Consider the following 15,611-nt stretch of genomic DNA (forward strand, 5'->3'; position numbering starts at 1 on the left):
GTCTGTGTACATCTAAGGAATGTAGCTTGTACTCTCCTTTGTTATGAAAGTTGGGGAAAAACACTGGGAGATTGATGGATTGATTGATGTTCGCTTCTGAAGATGCCTTAGGTAGAAAGGACGGATTGATCCTGAGGTAAACCCTATCCGGGTGAAAGACCAGATATGGTGGTTTGACACAAAGAGCTTGCAATTCTGACACTCTCTTGGCTGAAGTTATGGCCACCAAAAAAGGCTGTCTTCCAAGAGAGAAATTTGAGATCAACCGTGGCCGCCGGTTCGAATGGGGGACCAGTCAAGGCCTGCAAGACTAAGGATAAATCCCATGGAGGTACCACTTCTTTGACTGGAGGCCTAAGGAGGAAGGTACCCTTGAGGAAGGTCTTACACAGTTTGGAAGTGATAAGAGGGCCAGACTCTTGCCCCACGTGATAGTATGAGATTGCTGCCAGTTGTACCTTGACTGTGGAAGAACTAGCCCCCTGGTGAAAGAGAGAGGTTAGAAAATCTAGAACCGACACTATCGGGGCAGTAAAAGGGTCTAAATGATGGTGTTCTGCCCAAATGGTGAAGCGTTTCCACTTACTTCGATAAACCTTCCTGGTGGAAGGCTTGTGAGCTGCTACAAGAATGGCTTTGACAGGTGATGAGATCCCGGGAGTCCTTATGAGGAGTGGAGCTGGAGCAACCAAGCCGTCAGCTTGAGGTTGACCAGGTTCGGAGTCAGAAGATCAAGGGGGTGAGAAATTAGATCCGGAATGGGATCCAGAATCCATGGTGGATACACTAGGTGAGACCATAGGCAAGGGAATCACGTCTGACGAGGCCAGAATGGGGCAATGAGGATCATCTTGCTCCCCAGCTGCCTGGCTTTCTGTAATAATTTCAACATCAGGGGAAGAGGAGGGTAAGCATAAAGCAGACCGGGAGGCCAAGCATGAACTAGAGAGTCCCTCGGGGACTCCCCCGGAGGGGGGATCAGAGCCAATCATTGCATTTGGTGTTTGAAGGAGAGGCAAAAAGATCGCAACAAGGTTGCCCCCATCAGGCAAATACTTGCTCTGCAACTCGATGGTTGAGAGATCATTCGTAAGGAGTCAGGATAGTACGACTGAGCCTGTCCACTAGAATGTTGGACCATCCCGGAATGTGCGTTGCTATGAGAAAGCGGTTGGTGGAAATCGCCCATTCCCACACTCTCATGGCCTCGCAGCAAAGGGGGTAAGACCTGGTTCCCCCCTGTTTGTTGATGTACCAGACGACCGACATGTTGTCTGTCTCTACTGCAATTGTCCCTACCGGAAGAGAGTTGTGTAGTGCCTGCAACGTCAAAAGCACCGCCCTCATCTCTAGGACGTTGATATGCAAAGAGGTCTCTACGTCGTTCCACGTGCCTTGGACTGTCCTGCCTGAAAAATGCCCCCCCACCCCAGGCGAGAAGCGTCCGTGGTCACTGTGTCGACTGGCGGAGGTAGTGAGAAGGGACGTCCCGTGTGGAGATTGGGAGACTGGAGCCACCACAGGAGCGATCTTCTGCAAACCTTGCTTAAGGAAATGGGGTGAGACAGGGGGTTGCGAGACAGGGACCATTGTACCTGGAGGGTCCACTGCAGAACCCTCATGTTCAACTGGGCCAATGGCAGCAGAGGGATTGCAGCCACCATAGATCCTAGGGCTCTCAGGATCAATTCCGCCGAAGGAGTTTGCAGTTGAAGGGTGGCCTGCACGTGCAACATCAGGTTCCAAAGCTGATCTGGAGTCAAGAACGCAAGCATCTGTCTGGAATCCAGTCTTGCCCCTATAAAATCCAACACCTGTGTAGGGATGAGAGAGGATTTGGTCATGTTGATGGTTAATCCTAATAGTGGAGCCAGACTGAGGAAATAATCCCTGCATGAACAAAGTAGATGCCTTGTTGGGGCCGTAAGGAGCCAGTCGTCCAGGTATGGAAAGACCTGAATTCCCTGGAGTCTCAGGTGGGCCTCTACTATCGCTAGGACCTTGGTGAACACCCTGGGGGCTGAGGTGAGACTGAAGGGGAGGACCCTGAATTGAAAGTGACTGGCTCCCAGCCGGAAGTGGAGAAACCTCCTGGAATGCCTGTCCACTAGAATGTGATAGTACGCATCCTTGAGGTCTACGGAGCACATCCAGTCGTCCTCCCACAATAAGGGGAGGACGGATTGCAACGTGACCATTCGGAACTTTTCTTTGGGTACCGCCAGGTTTAGAAGAGAGAGGTCGAGGATGGACCTCAAGTCCCCCGTCTTTTTTGGCACCAGAAAGAACCTGGAGTAAAACCCTGATCCGACTTGATCTGGGGTGACGGGCTGGATGGCTCTTTTTTGCAGAAGCTGCTGAATTTCTGCAGCAGCCGCCTCCCTCTGACTGGGTGGAACGTTGGGAAGGCTTCTGATTCTGGGGTTTACTATAAAGAGAATTTGGTAACCTCTGGATATAATACGAAGCACCCAGCGATCCGTTGTTATGGACTCCCATTTTGCTAGGTGCCTCGAAAAATGCCCCCCGACTGCCTCCAGAGTGGAGCAGTCGGGTAACCCCTCAGGGGTTCTGCGTGGGCCTCTCAGAGAAGGGTTCTCTGGACCCAAAATTCCTGGGACCCCCTCTGCCTCTGGGGCGGCGTCCTCCCTGTCCTCCTCTGCCACGAGAGGACTGGTTGTCCTGAGCAGACTGGGATTGATGCGATTTTCAGAACCACATCTTCTTCTGACCCTTTTGGTTCTTGGAAAAGGACCTCTGGGGCGCAGAGAAGCGGACTCCGACGGCAGACAAGGTCTTCCAGTCTTTCTCGCTCTGGACAAGATTGTCGCGAACGGATTTGCCGAACAGTGCAGAACCATCAAAAGGGGCATTCGCGAATGATGCCTTAAAGGGTTCTGAGAAGTCACAGTGATGGAGCCAGGCCTGTCTCCTCATGACAAGCCTGACTCCGCCTGCTCTAGCGGCTGCCTCCATAGCATGAGACAACAGCCGCATAGAGGTGTTAGAGATAGAGCGGAGGGTGGCCATTCGGGAGGAGTACAGATCCTTGTCTCCCTCCAACATGGACCCTGGGGGGGAAGCAGCGTATTCTTTAATTAGATCCCGCTGCATCTGAATAACGTGTGCCATGTAGTTCAAGGCCCTCACAGAGAAGGTCGCTGAACTGAAGGCCCGCTTCCCAAGATGGTCCATCGCGCGAGACTCCTTGCTTGGAGGATGAACCGTGGGGCTCTCCTGAGACAACTCTTTCTTGATGGCTGCAGCTACCAACATGGCATCCACAGGGGGACCTCTGCTCCAGTGTGATCTCTCTGCAGGGGGCTCAAAATTATGTCCGGATGCTTGGGGATCGGCTCTACGGTGTCCGGTTCCTTCCAAGCCCTAGAGGATATGAGATCCACCAGGGGGTCGGGTGGAGGGGACACCCAAGAGGTAGATGGTCCTGCCTCAAACACCTCAAGGAATACGGACTCATCAGAGGAAGCCTTAGGGGCAGACCACCCACCCCTAATTTTGAGCATTTCCATGATGTCTCCAAAGGAGACATCCTCGGGGGGTGATCTAGGGGAGCCTTCCCCTTCATCCAAGTCCGTATCTTCGGTGAGACTCTCAGGGGAGTCTATGTGCCTCCTTTTGCACTTTGCCTTGTGAGGAATCTCCTCTGGGGGGCTGTCCGAGGTGTCCTCACGGGCTGTATCCTGTTCCACTGGAACTCCTAGAGGCGCTGAGGCAGGCTGCCCCGAGGGCCGGATGAGGGGAGCCAGGACCAGATGAGAAGGAGTGCGGGAGGGAGCCGAAGCCAGGACCGGAGGCCTGGAAGAACTCGACAGTGCCCTCTCCACTGCAGCGAAAGCCAAGGGGGAGCCGCTCTCTGATGGATCCGAGATCCGACTCCCACTCGGATCCAAAGCGGGAATCGGACCCGGCGCCGAGAACGTCAGATCCGAAGGACCAGTGTGCTCCGACCAGGATGGAGCTGAAAGCACACCGAATCCCTCGGATCCGAAGCTCGGCCCACGGCTCCGAGAGGTCGGATCCGACAAACTTGAGGGAGCCGTCGGAGCCGACGTGCCCAGCACGGTCAGCTCCAACCTACCCCCGGATCCAACGTGGCTCGGCTCCAAGCGCTCCAAACCCGAAATGCGGGTCGGAGAAGGAGCTATAAGGAGCAAAAAAAAGGGGTCGAGCTCCCCCCCGGAGGGGGGGGGGGAGGCAAGAGCACTCCCATCTGCATCTGGGCCTGGATGAATCTCCTCATCATCTGGTCCATGTCCGCATCAGACATGCTAAAAGTGGACCTCGAAGAGGCCACCGAGGCAGACCTGGAGTGTCGCCTCGATGACCTCGACGGGGACCGGATCACCTCCTACTCGGGTCCCGGGGAGAAACAAGGGGATCGGATCCGAGGAGGAGGAGATTGAGAAGACTTGGACGGAGAAGCCCTCTTGGCGGGCAGGGCCGATGAGGAGTCATCGGCCCGCCGCTTAAGGTGCTTCTCCCGCCGCCTCTCTTTCCTGGCCTCCCTATCCTCCGGAGCCAAAGAGGGAGGTTGAGTCCCGGTCGGAGGAAGGGAGGCAGGAGTGACCGCTACCGGGGGGGTAGCGGGCACCGAAGTACCGGAGGCCGAAGCAGAGTCTGGGGGTAAAAGACCCGCCAGAACTAGCTTCGACCTTCGATCCTTGAATGCCCTGGAGTTGAACGCCACGCAAATCGCGCAACCCAAAGAGAGGTGTTCAACCCCAAGGCACCTAACGCACCGAGTGTGGCCATCAGCTGGTTAAAGCTTGTGACCACACTCGGTGCATTTTGAAAAAATGGCTTTAGGGGCCTCCGACATTGCTACAGTAAAGCACACTCACTAGGCCCCTAACACTCAAGTCACACACACACGCTACGACCAGCGGAGGAGGGAGAAATATTTTAAATTAAATTTAAGCTGAAAAGCTAAAATAATAACAAGATTAGTGTTAAGGGTAAACCTACCATGCACACACAATTACTCACTCAGAAAGAAGAAAGAAAAACATTTTTCCTCACAAAAACGCCAAGAGCTCTGGAATCTAGCTGTTGCTTGAAGAGCGGCAAACTAGATCTGGGGTCAGCTAGGGTAGGCAGGGGATTATGGGTAAGGGGAGGAGCTAGGAGCTCGGATCTATGCTATGATAGAAGTTGCCGGCTCGGATCCGAGATTGGATCCGTATCCCAAAGGTTGCTGACAAATGAAGTTTCTACTTCAGATTGATGGTTTACGGGATGGAGCACTATATGGTCCTATTTAGAATGGGTAGGGAGGTAGAGCAGTTACGAGGTATGGTATCACTGTGGGAGTAATTAGGGAGGTTATGGGATAGGTGGAAGAGAGGTGTGGGAGGCGTCAGGTTAGGTAAAGGTTGATGTTGTTGGGGAATGGTGGGGAGCAGAGTGAGCATAGTGAACAGAACTGGCTTGGCCCCCACAAGGAGAAGAGCTGAAAAACTATCAGTTTAAAGCAAGTAATAAGCTTAAAATATCAGTATACATCAAAAGATCAATCTAAGTAGCTCTGCAATACTTTAAATAATTATCACTGCAAGCACACAGAGTTGTGATTAGTATAGAGACTATGCTGAAAGTGAAAGCAAGAATTTATTAATTTTAAACAGTAAATGCTTGGGACTGGAAGTGTGTGTGTGTGTGTGTGTGTGTGTGTGTGTGTGTGTGTGTGTGTGTGTGTGTGTGTGTGTGTGTGTGTGTGTGTGTGTGTGTGTGTGTGTATTGGCTGATTCAAGGTATTATGGCCCAATCTAGTGGCAGTTGGATGGAACCCTTCACTGTTGTTGTGCATACACCTTTTAAGCCTTAAACCTTTACAAAAACTAAATTGGAATTCACCTATTACAACATAAAAGGCACAGGGTGTCAGGTTCTTGCTTCCCAGAGGTTTTATTTAGTTAAGATAGCCAGCTTCAGTGGATAAAGTAGATATTGTTTTATGCAGTTAATCCCAGGTGGAGGGGGGAGTCGCACAGGAAAGAAACGTGTGCAAACTGAAAAATAAAGGTAAATAAGGCAGAATTAGTGCAAAGGTTACAATAATGTACAGTTGAGAGCATGCAAGGTATAGAGATAGACAGCAAAATTAGTTATATTGCATACTTTCAGCTATGTAAAACCACAGACTAACAGCATTAACATGCAGCCTCTAAGTAACTGATAACAGCTGTATGATTCAGCAGTGAATACACACAGGATATATTGCACAGAGCAAAGGATGGCTGTTCTAAGACAATAATTCTACAGCTATGTTATTCAATACTAATAGTAACAAACTGCATTCACTTAGCCTTCTATAAAAGCAATTGTAAAGTCCAGCCTCTAAGCCTTCTAAGAACAGTAGCATGCAACAGGAATGCGTACAGATGTAGTCAGAACATGAATAAGCTTTGCAGACAGTTAACAGGATGCCTGGCAGATATACAACAATTAAGCTCTACCCTCATAAAACAAGATAAAAATAACATGCAGTTTGTCAGTTAATAAATTAGCTAGCTTGCTCTCAAAGCATACAGGAGTTCTGAACAGCACTTACAGCTCAGCACCATCAAATAACTCCGCAGTTAACAGTAATAAGAAGAAGACAGTAATGCATATCAGCTCTAGTATACATGTGGCACTGCTCTACTTACTTGCTGTGCACGCACAACAAACAGAGGGGTAAGGAAGGTAAAGCAGCTACAGAATGGAAAATGGATGGTTTAAAGATGGCACCCTAGGAGGGGACTGACTAATGAAGATGATCAGGGGGTGGGGGTGGGAGTAGCAGACAGGGTGAATGGAACAGACAGCAACCAGAACAGGATTAACCAGGAACTTACAGGTCTCTCCCCCACAGGGACAATACCTGAAAAACTATCAGTTTAAGGTGAGTAATAAGCTTAAAATATCAGTATCTATCAAAAGATCAATCTAATTAGCTCTGAAATACTTTAAACAGTTATCCCTGCAAGCACAGAAACAGGGTTGTTAGGCAGTTATACAGAGTTGTGATTAGTATAGAGACTATGCTGAAAGTAAAAGCAAAAATTTACTGATTTAAACAGCAAATGCTTGGGACTGGAACACTGCGTCTGTGTGTGTAAGGCTAATTCAAGGTATTATGACCCAATCTAGTGGCAAATGGCTGGGACCCTTCACTGTTGTTATGCATGCACCTTTTAAGCCTTAACATTTCACAAAAACTAAATTGTAATTCACCTATTACAACAGAAAAGCTGTAGGGTGTCAGGGTCTTGCTTCCCAGAGATGCAATTTAGTTAAGATATCATGGTTCAGTGGACAGAGTAGACATTGTTTTATGCAGTTAATCCCAGCTTGGGGGTGGGAGAGTCATGCAGGAAAGAAACCCGTGCAAACTGCTGTGCATGCACAATGAACAGAGGGGTAGGGAAGGTAAAGTCTTGCTGCTGTTCTTGTTGTACCATTCATACAGGCTATTCGAAAAGTGTTTACTATCTTTTAACAGTCTATTTATTGTTCAAAACACATTTCTTAAGCTCTCTGTCTAAACAGATAGAAACTGGCTCTGTGGCGTAATCCTCAACCTGAAACAACAGGTCTCAGAGCTGGCCTTTCTTGATCCTTGTGTATTTTTGGAAAGCTGTACATAAATTGGTATAAAAGGTTCATTTATTTACATAAAAGAAATCAAACAGTTCAGGTTTTAGAATACCACTCATATGAAAATTATAAGTATTCTATTTTAAATTTTGTCCTAGCTTCTGAACTCGATACTTGTGAACGTTTACATAAAATTTTCATCTTTCATCATGTTATTCATTAACTCAATGTGGTCTTTTTTTATTAAAGACCACAACCTCCCCACCAATCTGCTTGCTTGAGTACATCATAATCATTGTTTTGTAAACCATGCAGAGCTGTTAATTCATCTAGAGTTAATTTATAATATTTCCTACCTCCATGCTAGGACAAATAAAATGCTTGCTTATGTCCTTTTTCACATAAATTAAAAAAAACTTCGGTTAGGGATAAATTACCTGGGAACAAATGTACTTGGCTTTTTGAGAACATTAATGTCATTATCGTTCTGTTTAGAAAAAATATATTTCAACTCCATGTTCCTTATAAAAAGATGTTAAGTTCAGTAAACAATCAACCAACCTGCCACCTATTAAAATCACTCATCGGTGCATGGTGTCCAAAGATTAATTTACTTATTTTGATTACAAAATATTACATATTAGTACCCAAAATGTTTGTAGTGTTAAGTTAACTATTCTAGGTGCTCTACTACATTAGAAACTTTTTACAGTAACTAAACTTGTTCCTAAATAAAGGGGTAGCACTTTCAGCACAGCTTGCTAATAGATATGCCTTCGACTAGGCTTGCTAGGAGTGACTACAATCAACGTGCCTGTATCTAGTGAGTAGGGTTTGCATGGCACTGCATGAAGCTCAGCTCAGCTCAATGCAATACATTTGAGCTAAGAATAGGTTCATAGGTAGGTACTAGGCTATCGGCCCGAGGGCCTACATAAGCCTAGCCAACAAGGTTCCCTGGCTTACGCCACCCAAGAAAGTTATTTTCCTGTGCCACTGTTGAGCAGAGACACAGAAGTGATCCCCGGGTGTATTTCCTATTTCTCATGCACTCATCAAGATTTTTATTGAAGAGTGCTAATGAAGAACTTTGCTTGACACAGATGTCTAGAATTTAAACAGACCAATGGAAACACATTTTTAAACAGCTTTTGGTTCCAGCCAGTAATGCTAGCTTTCCAGAAACAGCAGCAGCTTATTCCTTGCTACAGAATAACCACCACTATCTCTCAGACTGCCCGTGCACCTGGATAAAAAAGTTGCTATTAACAGTACTTAAGGAATAGCTGCCATGCCAGTGTTAGTTGCTGCTTTCGGCTTTTAATTTCTGTCACTGCTGCATAAGTTTTAACTGTTGTTCCTTCTACACATTACTGTCCTTCAGCACTTTCAGAAAAAATTATCTGTCAGCTCATCCCATGAAACAGCACAACTGTCTCTGGAACATCCTGCTCAGTTTTCAGTAGATCATCAACTGCAAGTCCTTCTGAAACAAGTTCTGTTATCTGCACTCCTGTAATGGACTCACTTCATTCTGCATTGAGACAGCTAAATACTGCTCATTTGCATTATCCAATACATAGGAGTCTTTTTCTTATTCTTACACTCCATATTGGACAGATTTTTCTCCAAATTGTAATTTCTACTCCAGACTCTCCATTGCTTTTCTCACCTCTTCCATGCTGATGATTCTCATAGGTTTCTTCCATGCTGATGATTCTCATAGGTTTCTTCCATGCTGATGATTCTCATAGGTTTCTTCCATGCTGATGATTCTCATAGGTTTCTTCCTTGGTGCCCTCCATCACTATCTAGGAGCTCCAAAGAGTAAGGAAAGTTCTACAATGCCCTGGCAAAATTTCCCCTAATAGTAGGGGTTGCAACAGCGGAAATCCGGTCCGCTAATGATTGGCAGTAGTTTTTTTTTTTTATGGTGTCGAGTTGCAAGCCCGACGCCCAACCTTCAACGAAGGCACGCCCATTCAACGCATGTCTTTTGAACGCCCACTCGACCGCGGGGAGGACATGCAGACTCCACACAGAAGGCACTCCCAACCCAAGCCGAGAATCGAATGGGAGAACCTCTTGCTGTGAGGCAACAACCGGGAAAAGCTGAAAGAGAAACAACAACTATCCATTGCTTTTCTCACCTCTTCCATGCTGATGATTCTCATAGGTTTCTTCTTTGGTGCTGTTGAAGCCCTCCATCATAATCTAGGAGCTCCAAAGAGTAAGAAAAGTTCTACAATGCCCTGGCAAAGTTTCACCTAATGGTAGAAATACCACCTCTGGTTTTCCCTGAAAAGAGGCCACTAGGATAAATAAATGAAAAAATAAATAAAAAAAAAGTAAAATGGGGGAAAAACAGCATATTAAGCTCAAGAAAACAATGGAATTATTTAATTCAGCCAGGTAACTGCACAATATAACACTTTAATTACCAGCAAATAAGATAAAATAAAACTAAACACTGCAGAAATTAACAAGCAACAATAAGTGCAGAAAAAAGAAAACTACTTTCCTGATTTTTGGCTTTAAAATGAGGTCATACAGCCACTTTCAGCTGTTCCAGTATGTCAGTGGTTACAAAGATGAAAGCCCTAACTTGGTGATACCAAGGCAGCTTAATCCGAATTATTTTCACTGTCACATTTTTTCATTATGCTACTTAATCTGAATTATTTTCATGAGAATGTGAGTTGTTTGTGGGTAGTTTTACTAGGGGCAAAGCAGACTTCCCTAACTACTAGATTCAGAACTGAGTTCCTACTCTCTGTGTTCCCCAATTAGAAATTAGTTTAGATGTAGAGAGCAAAATGTGTAATCTAGCCTTGGGTGGGGGATGTGGCTGATGGTCATAATGTCACAGCAGTCAGAAACACAGTCAACAGATCTTAAAGAGTTCTTTGACTCTGTGTAAACTGCGGTGGTGGTGCTACGGTACCGTTGTCGCCTCATAGCAAGACATTGTCCCGTTCGATTCTCAGCTAGAGCGTTTTCTGTGTGGAGGCATACGTGAATGAGGCGTGCCTTTGTTGAAGGTTGTGCGTCAGGGCTGGTAACCCGGTACGTAAAAATCCACTACCAATCATTAGCGGACCGGAGTTCCGCTGTGGCGACCCCTAACCGGGAAAAGCCGAAAGACACAAACTACATCTTAATAAAAGATTCAGGAACAAAACACTAACAAATGAGATTGCTTGGATGTGTAATTTACTGAGATTCCCAAGGTAGATTAACAGGTGGAAGAACTAGATAAAAAATTGTGACTGTATGATGTTGTAGACAAACTAGCCAGTAACATTTTTTAAAGTAGCACAATCAAAAAGTATGACAGTGAAAACCGTTCAGATTAAGCTGTCTTGATACCATTAACTTAGGGCTTTTAACTGAGAAACCACTGACATGGGTCTAATTAGCATCAGAGCATCACAGAGTCAAATGGGGAAGAAGAAAGGAGCGGATGAAGGCCAAACCACTTATTATGGGATGCAGTTGTTGCTTGATCACTTCCTAGTGTAAGCCAAGATGACAACAACAAAGATTCTGAATGACAGAAAACACGAACAAGATATCAAAGTGTTGCACCTATCAAGACATAGTGCAAGTATTCTGATATCACTACATGATCATGTCTCAAGGACAAGGGTATCACAGAAAAGATCCATTATCCACCAGGATAATGCAGTGCTTTAATGTCTAGATCAGCAATGGTGTGAGTGTCTCTAGAGCAAAGTAGCTAGCTGGTGGTCTGAGTCAGGGGGCAGTAACCTAACTGATCATAGTAGGTGGGCAAGAAGAATGAGGAGGAGCATGGTGGCATCAATGGCATGACAGATGGCTGGTGGTTGATAAGGAATATTGTAAAACACTTGAGATGAACAGTTTCAAAAACAGTGATGGCTGAATGCAGCACTTGTACATTACCAGTAAACTACCATGACTAAAAAATTTTCAGATATTACTCACTGCAGTGAAACTGAGCTCCTTAATCACATCATCAATGATTCCTCTTCTCCGCAATGCCCTCATTATCTGTTCCTCTGACAACTGCTGTCCTGGGCCCAGTTCCTGACGTACAGACTCAGCTAAAACCTCCCGGATCCTCCCATGGACATCCATCTGAAAAAGTGAAAAACATGGTTTACCCAGAAACTTACTTTAGAAAAAGAATTGCATGTTAGTTAAAAAGAATCAGATGAAATAGTTTGTATTAAAAGGTAAGAGCACTACCAGCAACAACAGCAGTATTCAAATCCAAGTACACCTACCACACTACTAATGGTGGTCTAATGGTGTAAATTATACTGCATACAGACATATATACAAACTAGAATTGAAATCAATATACAATCAGCAAGACAAACATCTGTCAACAGCAAACACAGTATGAAGAAATCACAGAGATGCAACTGTAGTAACAAAAGTCTGATCTCCAACAAGGTTAATTTATCACAGCAAATGGTGGCTCATAACTCTGGTGACTGTCAACTATTTGTTACAATAGCATATTGTTTAACTGTGTATATCCTGTTGGGAAGTTAGCTTTACGTGCTGAAAAAAAATCTTTGTTGACTGAACAAAGGCATTGCAGTGTGTGTAAGTTAACACTAACCACTAATAAATTTACAAGGTAGATTAAACTCCAGACAGAAACAAAAAATAACATATACATGCAAAAAGCGTCATTAGATAACAAATCGCCCAGCCACTGGGGGTGCACAAGCCAGTGTATTTCTTTGTGCTGGTCCCAAGCCTGGATAAATGGGGAGGCTTGCATCAGGAAGGGCATCCGGTGTAAAATTTTTCCAAATCATACATGCGGACAACAGCACAGATATACATACCGGATCGGTCGAGGCACGGATTAACAACGACCGCCACCAGTACTGTTGGCCAACAGGGTACAGGGATAAATTTGGCTACTGCTGGCCGAAGGAGGAGAAGAGGGGGAAGGCATGCCCGAAGGCAGGTAAAGGCTAGGACTGTGATAGTGAGGGTCGGAACTTTGAATGTTGGCAGTATGATTAGTATAGGGTGACAGCTAGCTGATATGAAGAACAGAAGGAAGGTTGGTATATTGTGTGTGCAAGAGACCAGACAGAAGCAGGTAAAGGCTAGGACTGTGATAGTGAGGGTCGGAACTTTGAATGTTGGCAGTATGACTAGTATAGGGCGACAGCTAGCTGATATGAAGAACAGAAGGAAGGTTGGTATATTGTGTGTGCAAGAGACCAGATAGAAGGGGAGCAAGGCTAGGTGTATCGGAGGCGGGTTCAAACTGTTTTATCATGGTGTGGATGGGAGGAGAAATGGTGTAGGGGTTATGCTGAAGGAACAGTATGTTAAGAGTGTTTGGGAGGTGAAAAGAATGCCGGATAGAGTGATGTTTATGAAGCTGGAAATTGATGGTGTAATGATGAATGTTGTTAGTGCATATGCTCCACAAGTTGGGTGTGTGATGGATGAGAAAGAAAGATTTGGGAGTGAGTTGGATGAAGTGGTGATGACTGTACCAAAGGGTGAGAGACTGGTGATTGGAGCAGATTTCAATGGGTATGTTGGTGAAGGGAACAGAGGGGATGAGGAAGTGATGGGTAGGTATGGTGTTAAGGAAAGGAATGCAGAAGGTCAGATGGTAGTGGATTTTGCAAAAAGGATGGACATGGCTGTGGTGAATACGTATTTTAACGGATAGGAGCATAGGGTGACATACAAGAGTGGAGGAAGATGCACACAGGTGGATTATATCTTGTATAGAAGGGCCAGTCTGAAGGAGATTGGAGAATGTGAAGTGGTGGCAGGGGAAAGTGTAGTTAGGCAGCATAGGATGGTGGTTTGTAGGATGATATTGGTGATCAAGAAGAGGAGGATGAGTGTAAGGGCAGCACCAAGGATCAAATGGTGGAAACTGAAAAAGGGTAATTGTGAGGTGGAGTCCAGGGAAGAGTTAAGACAGGCACTGGGTGGCAGTGAAGAGTTACCAAATAGCTGGGTAACTACAGCAGAGCTTGTAAGGGAGATTTCTAGGGAGGTGCTTGGTGTGATATCTGGAAAGAGGAAGAAGGGCAAGGAGACCTGGTGGTGGAATGTAGTAGTACAGGAGAGTATACAGAGAAAGAGGTTGGTGAAGAAGTGGGATTGTCAGAGAGATTAAGAAAGTAGACAAAAGTATAAGGAGGTGAGGTGCATGGCAAAGAGAGAGGTGGTGAAGGCTAAGGATAAGGCATATGAAGAGTTGTATGAAAGGTTGGACACTAAGGAGGGAGAAAAGGACCTGTACTGAATGGCTAGACAGAGGGACAGAGCTAGTAAAAATGTGCAGCAGGTAAGGGTGATAAAGGATAATGAGGGAAACGTACTCACAAGCGAGGAGAGTGTGTTGAGCAGATGGAAAGAGTACTTTGAGGGGTTGATGAATGAAGAGAATGAGAGGGAGAGAAGGTTGGATGATGTGCAAATAGTGAATCATGAAGTGCAGTGGATTAGCAAGGAGGAAGTAAGGATAGCTATGAAAAGGATGAAGAATAGAAAGGCTGTTGGTCCAGATGCCATACCTGTGGAAGCATGGAGGTGTTTAGGTGAAATGGCAGTGGAGTTTTTAACTAGACTGTTTAATGAAATCTTGGAAAGCGAGAGGATGCCTGAGGAATGGAGAAAAAGTGTTTTGGTACTGATTTTTAAGAATAAGGGTGATGTGCAGAGCTGTAGTAACTATAGAGGGATTAAATTGATCAGTCAAAGCATGAAGTTATGGGAAAGAGTAGTGGAAGCTAGGTTAAGAAGAGTGGTGATGATTAGCGATCAGCAATATGGTTTCATGCCAGAAAAGAGCACTGCAGATGCAATGTTTGCTCTGTGAGTGTTGATAGAGAAGGTCAGAAGGAGTTGCATTGTTTCTTTGTGGACTTAGAGAAAGCATATGACAGGGTGCCTAGAGAGGAGCTGTGGTATTGTATGAGGAAGTCGGGAGTGTCAGAGAAGTATGTAAGAGTGGTACAGGATATGTACGAGGGTTGCATGACAGTGGTGAGGTCTGTGGTGGGAGTGACAGATGCGTTTAAGGTGGAGGTGGGATTACATCAAGGATCAACTCTGAGCCCTTTCTAATTTGCAATGGTGATGGATAGGTTGACAGACGAAATCAGGCAGGAGTCCCCGTGGACTATGATGTTTGCAGATGACATTGTGATCTGTAGTGAGAGTAGGGAACAGGTGGAGGAGACCCTGGAGAGATGGAGATATGCTCTAGAGAGAAGAGGAATGAAAGTCAGCAGGACTAAGACAGAATATATGTGTGTGAATGAGAGGGAGGATAGAGGAATAGTGAGGATGCAAGGAGTAGAGGTGGCAAAGGTGGATGAGTTTAAATACTTGGGATCAACAGTTCAGAGTAATGGTGAGTGTGGAAGAGAGGTGAAGAAGAGAGTACAGGCAGGATGGAGTGGGTGAAGAAGACTGTCAGGAGTGATTTGTGACAGACGAGTACCAGTAAGAGTGAAAGGGAAAGTCTACAAGAGGGTAGTGAGACCAGCTATGTTATATAGGTTGGAGACAGTGGCATTGACAAAAAGGCAGGAGTCAGAGCTGGACATGGCAGAGTTTAAGATGTTAAGATTTGCACTGGGTGTGACGAGGGTGGACAGGATTAAGAATAAGTATATTAGAGGGTCAAGCCCAGGTTGGAAGGTTTGGAGGCAAAGCCAGAGAGGCAAGATTACATTGGCTTGGACATGTGCTGAGGAGGGATGCAGAGTATACTGGGAAAAAGATGCTAAGGATGAAGCTGCCAGGTAACAGGAAAAGAGGAAGGCCTAAGATAAGGTTTATGGATGTCGTGAGAGAGGACATGCAGGTGGTTGGTGTGACAGAGCAGGATGCAGAGGACAGGAAGAAATGGTAAAAGATGATCCACTGTGGCGACCCCTAAGGGGAGCAGCCGAAGGAAGAAGGTGTAGTAAATGTTTCGAAAGCAGGTGATGGAGTTGATTCTCTTGGAGTTTCATGCAAAG

General features: G+C 45.7%; 1 protein-coding gene across 1 annotated transcript in view; it reads right to left on the reverse strand.

Moving 5' to 3' along the window:
- The window catches only part of CEP76 (centrosomal protein 76), a 1,583,298-nt gene that overhangs the window by 1,454,106 nt on the left and 113,581 nt on the right, over positions 1 to 15,611 (reverse strand). The window contains exon 2 of the mRNA XM_044067192.1: positions 11,569 to 11,721. Within this exon, the coding sequence (XP_043923127.1) occupies positions 11,569 to 11,721 (153 nt within the window). The remainder of the gene's footprint in view (positions 1 to 11,568; positions 11,722 to 15,611) is intronic.

Source organism: Protopterus annectens, chromosome 3.part1 (genome assembly GCF_019279795.1).
Source record: "Protopterus annectens isolate FY-2018-M chromosome 3.part1, PAN1.0, whole genome shotgun sequence".
NCBI lineage: Eukaryota > Metazoa > Chordata > Ceratodontiformes > Protopteridae > Protopterus > Protopterus annectens.